General features: G+C 33.9%; 1 protein-coding gene across 1 annotated transcript; it reads right to left on the reverse strand.

Annotated features, from left to right (window-relative positions):
- Positions 1-5,564: 5,564 nt before the first annotated feature.
- LOC110315018 (olfactory receptor 7G2-like) lies at positions 5,565-6,509 on the reverse strand. Its single transcript, XM_021189192.1, has one exon. It carries the CDS (start codon positions 6,501-6,503, stop codon positions 5,565-5,567), a length of 939 nt encoding a protein of 312 aa, XP_021044851.1. The 5' UTR covers positions 6,504-6,509.
- Positions 6,510-11,792: the final 5,283 nt, after the last annotated feature.

The following is an 11,792-nucleotide window of genomic DNA, read 5'->3' on the forward strand; positions in this document are numbered from 1 at the left end:
TTCATGAACACTGAGTAACACACATTCATCAAGAGACAGGTGCATGCTAACCAATAGAGATGGGGACTTCAATGTTTTAGCACCATGGTTAGATGTTTAAATGTTTTATTTTGTCTAGAATTTTATAATAAATATTTTCCTTTGCTTGAAAGTTAGTTCAGAGGCCAAGACCTAGTATTTCTTTCAGAACACAGGACAGTTCCTCAGTTTCTAGCATATAAGTGGTGGATTTGTCCACCAGGACTAATGTTTTTGCTGTGTTTCTATTTTACTGTTGGTGGAATGTATGAAGCCAATTATGAAAGAAAGAAGAAATAACTCCCCATTGCATTTTGACTTTTGTTGATATGATAAAATTTTCTGACCCAAAACAGCTAATAAGTGGAAGGGCTTGAATAGCTTGTTTCCAGTTCACAAATCATAGTTTCAAATATGTTGAGACAGTAACTCAAGAAGCTAATCTCACAAATCCACACAGAAAATCAAAGATAATCTATGCTCCCCTTCTTCATTTATATAGTACCAAACACCCTGACTGTAGAATATTGACACTAACAGTGGTTAGGTATTACCACAACATTCAACAACTAAAAAGAAAAGTCACTGCATCAACACCTCTTCGTAAAAAAAGATACATGCCACAAGCCATGAAACAATTTAATTTATTAAAGGCAATATCAAAGGCAAAACTTCCTTATTTAAGTAAGGAGTGAATTACTGCATCGGAATTTCTTGGTCAAAGGGAAGATTTATGGTTTCAGAAAGACCACAAGGGAGAAATTGAGGTATGTTTCCTTTATTTTTTAAATTTTTATGCTATATTCTACACCATGACCAAAATCAACATTTGCAGATAGGGGCCTATTTAATCATAGAGCTCATAGTTTATCATGGTGAAAAGTCTGAATAAATTTAAGGCAGAAACCTAGAGCAAAGATTATGGAACAATGTTGTTTACTTCCCTGATTTTACAGTTTGCTCAGCCTGTTTTTTCATACACCCCATAACATCTGCAAGTAAGCTTTAATTCCTACTCGCCTCTGGCCTGAGCTCTCTTACATCAAACAGTAATAAAGAAAATATACATAGTAGTAAAAGTTCAAGCTGATGGAGAAATTTTCTCAGTTGAAGTTCTCTCTCCCTAATTATTTGGTGCTCAAGCCAAGTTTATGAAAAGCTAATGCTAAAAGCTACCCATGGGTGAATTGTATTCAATATTTACATTAAAATTATTACCATAGGAATCACTAATTTGAGTTTAGAACTTGCAAACTGACTAGCAACTGTGACCATATCTGGACCTGTTTTATGTTATAATGGATGATACAATGGTTCAAAAAATTAAGGAAAATATATTCACATTGAGAGGAACTTCTAATGTTCTAATGTAAGTGTGGGCTCCTTGGAGAGCAGAGACCACTCTCTTTGTTGGCTGGCTACTGATAATTGTCCATATCCCAGTTAATGATTCTATGTTAAAACACAAACAGCATGAATTAGACTCAGTAGAAACAAAGAGAACATGAATTTGAGAGGGAAAAGTGATGGGGACTAAACAAGAAAATATTCTATGAAGGAAATGACAGAATGGATATGTTATCAAAATATATTGTATACATTTGCAATATTCAAATAATAAAAATAGTGTTGATTCACCTCAAAAATTGAAATAGATAGGAATAAATGTTTTGAAACAGATTATACTAGTTTACTCTTTACAGCTTTAACACAATACCAAATATAATGTAACACACAGCACATTTATTGGCTCTTAGTTCTTGTGGTTGGGATCCCATTATTAAATGTAAAATACATTGGCTCCTTAGTATAGGGATTGGTCAGAGCTTCCAAGCTTATTCCTTAAACTTGAAGCTTACAAATTGGGAAGACTGTGTTTAGATTTTGTAGGGGTACAGTAGAGTCAACTTACTTCCCATGGCTTAATCAGCACTTAAAGGTTCCATCACTTGATATTGTGGAATCTCAGTTGCATTACATCATTAGCTTTACAGAAAACTGCTGCATTAGTGAAAACTCTGGGAATCAGCAAAGTCAGTGTTTCCCTGGGAATAACAATGAGGTTCCAAGTTTACACTCAAGGGCTGTTGGTCACTACAAAATCTTCATTTTGTGTGTGTGTGTTTGTGTGTGTGTGTGTGTACCTTTATTTTATTTTGCTATTTTATGTTATTTTTTATTTTTAGTTGTTTGCCTTTTATTGTGCTTTATTTTTTTCTTGAAGGAGAGATAGAGAAAGAATATAATGAGAGATTCTTAGGGGGATAAAGAATATCTTGGAGGACTTGGAGGGAATTACGTTTGAAGATGAAGCAGAGAACTTCCAGGGGCAGAAGTTTACACAGATGAGAAAAATACTTCAAATGGAAAGTTAAGCAATAGGCTATGAGGTTGCATAAACTCTAAATTATGGGAGATCTTGAAAGACAAAGCAGATGTTGGCATTTAGGAAACAATAAATTGTAAGTGATGATAAAACTCTGAGTACAAAGGAACAGTTTGTGATTCATCTCTTGCTGAAGGATGAAGAGAAGTCTGTAAATATTAAAACTCCATTTCTTAATATTCTGGAGGGAGGTCTTATTTGATTAACTACAGGGAGAAAGTAGTGAATTTAAGACATGGAAAATATAACTTTCAGTTTTCTTTTTACAAAAATATTGAATATTAGGATATCACTGGAGTAAGAATTTGATAGCAGAAATGATTTGTTTGTATTTTTTAATTAACACATATGTTTTGTATATACAAAAGAAATTTTATACATTTCTATAAATATAGTCAGTGGACATATCAAATCCAGTCCCCTTCACCCACTGAATCCTCCCACCCAGGTTAATCTCTTTTATTCTACATTCTACATTTAGGTCACTCTTTCTTTTCTTTCTTTCTTTCTTTCTTTCTTTCTTTCTTTCTTTCTTTCTTTCTTTCTTTCTTTCTTTCTTCCTTCCTTCCTTCCTTCCTTCCTTCCTTCCTTCCTTCCTTCCTTCCTTCCTTCCTTCCTTCCTTTCTTTCTTTCTTTCTTTCTTTCTTTCTTTCTTTCTTTCTTTCTTTCTTTTTTGAGACAGGGTTTCTTTGTGTAGTCCTGGCTGTCCTGGAACTCACTTTGTAGACCAGGCTGGCCTCAAACTCAGAAATCCACCCGCCTTTGCCTCCCGAGTGCTGGGATTAAAGGTGTGCGCCACCACACCCGACTTTAATTTTTTATTATATATTTTCTTCATTTACATTTCAAATTCTATCCCCTTTCCTGCTTTCCTCTCCAAAAGTCTCCTACGCCCTTCGCACAGCCTGCTCCACAACCCACCCACTCCTGCTTCCTGGCCCTGGAATTCCCCTGTACTGGAGCATATAATCTTTCCAAGACATGGCATCTCCTCCCATTGATGACCGACTAGGCCATCCTCTGCTACATATGCAACTAGAGACACAAATTCTGGGAGTACTGGTTAGTTCATATTGTTGTTCCTCCTATAGGGTTGCAGACCCCTTTAGCTCTTTGGGTGCTTTCTCTAGCTCGTTCATTGGGGGCCCTGTGTTCCATCCAATAGATGACCGTGAGTATCCACTTTTGTATAGGTCACTCTAACAAAGCTTATAATAATAAAGCACAGGCACTTCTTCTCTTTGTATGGCTTGCTTTAATTTCCATAAGGTTTTGCATTGATACTCATTGTTCTCAGATGATTTTCAAAGTCAATGATATTCTATTATGTTATACAGTAATTTCCTCTACACAAAAACATCTCATTTATCTTGAATGTGGATACCATTATGAATGTGGAAGGAAATAAGATTTCCATGCCAGGGAAGCCTGAAATTTGCAAGATTCAGAAGATCTTTCCCAGTGTTATTGAATCAAAAATCAGCTGCTGGGTCTATAGACACTAACCACCATGTGCTCAGGACTGTGGATCTTCCTGATAATCATGCAGTAACATTGGGGTTATACCTTTTAAAAGTCTTCATCTATGCTGGAATGAACTTTTTAGTGCTGAAGCTTCTTTGAGTCGTCCTGCACCAAGCAACTATTCAACTATACTCCCATTAGTGACCACAATACAAGCTTATTGAACCATATAAGATTATTAAGAATTTACTTTGTCATGGATAACATATCTGGCATGAGTAAATGTTTGTTTGTGAGTGTATGTGTATTTGTTTGTGTGTGTGTGTATGTGTGTGTGTATGTGTGTGTGTGTGTACATGTGTGCGTGCATGTGTGTGTTGTAATTGTCTAAGAAAAGTCTCTCATTATATATGTTATGTGCACCTAACACATTAACAATTTTCAATCATATATTTTCTTAAATTACATGCAGTTTCCTGATATTAGGGATTGTCATTACTCATATATATATACATATATATACATATACATATACATATACATATATATATATATATATTTCTATGCTCATTTATAGGTTTTGTTAATATTAATATTATTACTTATATTAAAATAAGACCTGCATATTCCCACAATTTTTAGTACAGAACAAGAATTGGTAAATTGCATATGCTATGATACCACATACCTCATATGTAAGAAAATCTCTACAAGTGATTCAGATGAAAGGAAGTAGGAGTTTGACAAAAGATCTATTAGGTGTGAGTTATTTATAATAACACTGATAAACTAAAGCATATTTAAAAGTAAAACATCTGTGATTCTGTTTACAATGGGGTAAATGCAAAACAAACTCACAGGAAATTTTTTTGATGGATTCAATAAATGGAATAAACTTGTTGAATTTTGATGCTTAAAATATACTAATTTCTAATATATTAATAGGCAAATTATTTTGTTTATTTACATACAAAATTATAAATCCTAGATTAATATAATAAAAGGTTCATTATACCAGTTACCAATTTGTATCTTGAGCAACGAAGAAAATACCTTGTGTATCAGGTCATAACTAAGAAAGATTAGGAGCACTGAAATAAAATCCAAGCAAAGTCTAAGCTTATTTCATAATCAGCTAGTGGATTTGCATAAACATTCATATATAGCTTGTCAATATAAATAGGAGAGATGTGTTATTAAGAGTTTGTTCACCCACATTCATCTTGAAGAACTCCTAGGCATCTATAAGAGACATAGCAAGTGCTATGTCCACTCATGGAAATCCAGATAGGGTGGGGAAAATAACTGAATTCAGTCCAAACTACCGTTTTCTTTTCAAAGCCATCACAGTACAGATAGACCTGAGAAGGAATTTTTTTAAGTGCATGTTTCATTATTGTCCTGGAAGAGTACTCTGGATTTAATAAAGGAGCCCAGATTTTGTAAATAAGAAAGGGGATAGGTCCCTGACATGATGGGTTAACCTGCTTTTGAAAAATAGAAGAATTTTATGCCTGAGTGAAAAAAAATCTAAAATCATAGCCAGAAAATAAGAAAGACAAAGTCGATCTTATTAGCCTTTGTGTTACCTGTTCATTTCTTATTAGTAAAATAAATAGTTATGCTGAGTCCCTTGAAATCCAGCCACTATGGCATAATTCTATCAAATGAATCTACATCCAAAGAGGATAACATGTTATACAATGGAAGCTATCCTTCCAACATGTTTCCTCAAAGCTTCTTTCATGTCGCTGTTCCTCAGGCTGTAGATAAAAGGGTTCAGCATCTGAGTGACAATAGAGTACATCACTGAAGCAACTGCTGTCTTCCTGGGAGATTCAGTAACAGCAGAGCTAATGTACACTCCTAAGCCTGTCCCATAAAACAAGGAAACTACTGACAGGTGAGAGCCACACGTGGAAAATGCTTTATATCTTCCTTGCCTTGATGGAATTTTCAAAACAGAGGAGACAATTTCAGTATAAGAAAGAAATATTCCGAAGAAAGGAATACCACCAAACATGAAAGCTGAGATATAAATCAAAATATTATTTATGAGAGCATCTGAGCAGGCAAGCTTTATGATCTGAGCAAGTTCACAGAAGAAGTGTGGGATTTCAACTTCTGTGCAGAAATTCAGATGCAGCACCATGAGACTGAGCAGTAGTGCATTGACAGCACTAATAGCCAAGGATACTACAATAAGTATACTACAGAAGCATGAGTTCATGATAACTGTGTACCTCAGAGGGTGGCAAATGGCCACATAGCGGTCATAGGCCATTGCTGCAAGCAAGCAATTTTCTAATCCAGCAAAAAGCAAGACAAAGCTAGCCTGAGTTACGCAGTCTGAGTAAGTTATTCTGTGATCCTGTGTTTGGATGTTCAAGAGCATCTTTGGGACTGTAGTTGAGCTTATACAGATATCAGCCACGGATAGATTGGAGAGAAAAAAGTACATGGGGGTATGGAGATGGGACTCTGCACTGATGGTCAGGGTTATAATTAGGTTCCCCAGAAATGTGACCAAGTACATAAACAGGAACAGTCCGAAAAGAATGGGCTGCAACTCTGGATCATCTGAAAGGCCCAAGAGCAGAAATTCTATTGCATCTGTTTGATTGGTAGATTCCATGTTAATTAGGAGACTTGTGGAGAAAAACAGACATTAAGACATAAAAAAGATTTCCTAAGAATATTTAATTATAGAAAAATATAATTTGAATTAATTCTCAATCTGTTCTTCCTCTATTTCCTATCATATCATCCCTTTTGTTTTTTGTCTGCTCTCTTCTTTACTATGTTAGATATTTTGAATGCTTTCTCTTTTCTACCATAGAAACACTAGATAATAATTATATAAAACATTGTTTATGAAAGAATATTCCCAAAATTCTGAATATAGCTCCCCAAACCAAACAAAATGACTTATAGCATATGGATGAATAGAATTAATATCAAACTTTCCAGAATTAATATTAATTTATGTCCCATTATTCTTTGTGTAAGTAAAATATAAAATTAGTATATAAAATTTTGCATCATAATGTAGGATTGTGATTCATCATCCATCTTTAATGTATTATTTCAAGAATCTTCAAAAAGAGAGCTTAATGTGTGAGGCACGTATCATTATAATTTTTTAATTATCAATGACATAGAAACGATATTCTATCTTGAGTGTTCATAATAGTAAGGAAATAATGTTTTGAAAATAAAATTGTAATAGTGAAATCTTAAATTTATAATCTCATATTAAATTTAAGAATCATGGACTATAAATCTACTTTAGAAGCCAGTATATATAGAAGGCAAAATCCTGCAAATATTCATGTAATTAACAGTACTATAATTCCTCACATACATGTAATGAAATACATAGATATTAAGTTAAATTAATCAGTAGTTAGGAAAACAAATTACCAAATCTAAGGCTGATGTGATGGCTTAGCAGATACATGTAAAGTTTGACATCCAGAGTTTGAACTCTGTGTTCCACACGGTGTAAGTGGAAAATCAGCTCCCACAGCTTAATTTCTAACCACCAAATGTACACCATTGCAGATACATACATACATTCACACACAGACATACACACATAAATACATTCAAATATATGAATAAAGAAAAGCAATTTAAATGAGAGTAACAAAACAGACTAGAGAATAATAATTTTAAATTATCTTTATAGAATATTTTAATAGACATTAAGACATCCCAAGATAATATCAATATGTGTTAAAGCATAACATACATCATAATTAAAAATATTTGATCATTAGTCAAGAAATTAAAACATATTACTATCTAGCATTTGGTATTAATAAATAAAACAATGCATCTGCATTGTACCTGTCTCTCTCTCTCTCTCTCTCTCTCTCTCTCTATATATATATATATATATATATATATATATATATATATATATATCCCATATCTAGTCACAATCTTAAAACAGAAGTTGATAGTTATTACTCTTCCAAGACTCTAATATTCACTATATCACCCCACATACATATATAAATGAGGTAAAATAATACATATATAAAACATATCATATTTTACTGGACAATAAATTATTCCAAAATGGCAAAATTAAATATATTTATTTTGCATTGTGATGCTCTACATTGTACATTTTAAATAATCTTTGAATAATTTAAAAGAATGGTAAATATGATCGTTGTATCCATATCAGACATGATTTCCTCATCATCCTCAAAGCACACACACCAAAACTTGCAAAATATCTGTTCTGAAAATAGACAGTATAGTACAAAAAGTTAAATATTACAATGCACTACATATAGGCTATTGAAATTTTTGATCTGATGAATATAATGTAGAAAAAGATGGAGAATTCTAGAAGATTCTTTAAAACTAAGAAAGAATAGGCTGCAATAAAAAAGTGGTTATAGTTTAAGTATTTGATATTATCAGAAATATAATTACTAAAATAAATGGTGGCAGCAGAAGATAAACAGGGAGTCTTTCAGGTTACCTGGGAACTAGTACTAAGGAGTGGCATACAGCTCTTCCTGGACTTTCAAATAGAATAAGAGAAACTGTTCTTTGTGTAAACACAGGGATTCCAGAGAGTGCTTTTGCTTGCTGTTCAGTAATAATTATTACTGAGTCTAGTGCCGGTGTTGTACCTACTTAACTGGGAAAGATAGTTGAGTGATGATAACAAGTTTATTATATGTAGTGCTGGTAGCCCATGGGGCTTTGGTTTGTGAAGTTTCTCATTAAATAGTGCCCTCTCTATTTGGCTCTCAGCTGACTACAGGAGAACACAAATCCTTAAGGAGATAACATCCTGAGGAAGAAAGTCTTGCTGATTAACTCACAAAAACAGGATAGGAAGGAACTCTTTTCTTCCATTCTCTGGCATTTTTTTTAATATAGTCATGAAAAGTATCTTGCATATCTCAGCAAATTTTGGTCCTATCAGTAAAGGACAGCTTATTGTGATAATATATTATATTTAAGACTAGAAGTTTGGAGAGAATGCAAACATGATGTAATTATAATTTCAAAATGTAAATAAAATAATTAAAATGTATCTTTAGATGTGTGTCTTACTAATATGAATTGATAGAAAATATACTGACTACACAAATAAAAAGGGATGATATGGTCTAATAATACACATAGATTATGGCAAATAGATGGACCATATATGTTATATTCAAAAACTTCTAAAGTATGATGAGTAATCAAATAAAAGTGGTCATTATATTCTTAATATGTGATTTACCAGTGATTGCTGTGCATAAAAATAATACATAGTTGGACTGTAACATATAATAATCATAATTCATAAAATACATAAGTTAGCATTTTACAGAAGCATTATGTATAAAAATGTATATACAATATAACTAAACAATACCAAATATAATAATTTAAAATTTAAAAGTAGCACTTCTGCCAAGAAAGCAGGTAGGACAAACTATAGATCTTCATCTCTTGCTCCATTCTTCCAAATCTAATTTCCTGGTCTCAACCCCAGCTCTACAACAGAACATCTGTGGCAGGCACTCCACCCTGACACGTCATTTTAGGTAGATCTCACAGATATACATATGATGGGACCAAAAAACAGGGGGTCTCAGGGGAGGCCCTGGGGAAGAAGTGGGGTAGATGTAGCCCATGACTGGCCAGAGTTCCTGTGCTCTGGGCAGTCGGATGTGGGGAGAGCTGCCAGACACTTTCCACTCTGCTCTGGGTGGACATCAGCAGGGTGGAGAAGGGCCAGCCCCCGACTAGGGACCCTAAGGCAACACCCTATTGCCCCAGGGTTATAAGAGAGTGGGTTAGGGTTAGGGTTAGGGGTTACATTCTTCTAAATATTGACTGCCAGTTGAACCAGCAGAATTTGTTGAACATGTTGCCTTTTCCCCCCTGGATGGTTTTAGCTCCTTTGTCAAAGATCAAGTGTGGGTTCATTTCTGGATCTTCATTTCTATGCCATTGATCTACCTGCCTGTCTCTGCACCAATACCAGGCAATTTATATCATTCTAGTATAGCTTGAGGTCAGGTATGCTGATTCCCCACAGAAATTCTTTTATTATTGAGAATTGTTTTTGCTATCCTGTTTTTATTGTTTGTTGTTGTTGTTGTTGTTGTTATTCCAGATAAATTTGAGAATTGCTCTATCTATGCCAAGAACTGAATTGGAATTTTGATTGGAATTGCATTGACTCTGTAGATTTCTTTTGGTAAGAGGGCCATTTTGCTATGTTAATCCTACTGATGAGTAAGCATGGGAGATCTTTCCTTCTTCTGAGATCTTTGATTTGTTTCTTCAGAGACATGAACTTCTTGTAAAAGAGATCTTTCTCTTGCTTAGAATCATACCAAGATATTTTATATTAATTGTGACTATTGTAAAAGGTTTTGTTTCCATATTTTTTCTTAGAATATTTATCCTTTCAATAGCGAAGAGCTACTAATTTGATTGAATTAATTTTGTATCCAAACACTATGGTCAAAATCAGGTATAGGAGTTCTCTTGTAGATTGTTTGGGTTACTTATGTATACAATGATAACTTCTACAAATAGTGGTATTTTGACCTCCACCTTTCCAATTTATATCCCCTTTGTGGGCTAAATGCTCTGGCTAAAATCTCAAGCACTATATTGAATAGATAGGGGGAGATTGGGCAATATACGACAAATGAATAGCCAACATTAAGTTTCTCTCCATTTAATTTAATGTTGGCTATTCATTTGTCGTATATTGCTTTTACTACATTTAAGTATGGACATTGAATTCATTATCCCTCCAAACTTTTAGCATGAATGGGTGTTATATTTTGTCAAACCCCTTTTCAGAATCTAATGAGATGATTATGGGCTTTTTATTCTTTGAGTTTGTTTGTATAGTGGATTATGTTGATGGATTTCTATATATTGAACAATTCCTGCATCCCTGGGATAAAGCCTACTTGATCATGATGTATGATTGTTTTAATGTGCTCTTGGATTCAGTTTGCAAGAATTTTATCGAGTATTTTAGCATCAATATTCATGAGTCAATTTGGTCTGAAGTTCCCTTTCTTTGTTAAGTCTCTGTGTGCTGTAGGTATCAGTGTAACTGCGGTTTCACAAAATGCATTGGGTAGTGTTCTTTCTCTATTTCATGAAATAGTATGAGAAGTATTGGTATTAGATCGTATTTGAAGTTCTGATAGAATTCTGCACTAAATCCAGCTGCTCCTCGGAATTTTTTGGTTGGAAAGACTTAATGATCGCTTCTATCTTCTTAGGGGTTATGGCACTATTTAGATGGTTTATCCTGATTTAATTTTGTTACGTGATATCTGTCTAGAAAATCATCCATTTCATCTAGATTTTCCAGTTTTGTTGAGTATAGACTTTTATAGAAGGATCTGATAACTTTTAAAATTTTTTTTCAGTTTCTGTTTTCATGGCTCCATTTTCATTTCTGATTTGTTAATTTGGATATTGTCTCTGTGCCCTCTGGATAGTCTGGCTAAGGGTTTATCTATCTTGTTGATTTTCTTTAAAAAACCTGCTCCTGATTTTGTTGATCATTTGCATAGTTCTCTTTGTTTCTACTTTGTTGTTTTCAGCCCTATGCTTGATTGTTTTTTGCCACTACTCCTCTTGGATTTATTTGCTTCATTTTATTCTAGAGCTTTCAGATGTGCTATTAAGTTGTTAATGTATGTTCTCTCCATATCTTCTTTTAATTTAATTTTATTTGTAATTTTTTTTACACTCCATATTCCATTCTCTGCCCCTTCCACTCTCTGACTGGTCCACATATCACACCTCTATCCCACCCCAGCCCCATATTCATTTGGATGCCCCCCTCACATAACCTCTTAATTCTCTGGGGCCTCTAGTCTCTTGAGGGGTAGGTTTATCATCTCTGAATAAACACAGACTT

Source organism: Mus pahari, unplaced genomic scaffold, assembly GCF_900095145.1.
Source record: "Mus pahari unplaced genomic scaffold, PAHARI_EIJ_v1.1 scaffold_5406_1, whole genome shotgun sequence".
Lineage (NCBI taxonomy): Eukaryota > Metazoa > Chordata > Mammalia > Rodentia > Muridae > Mus > Mus pahari.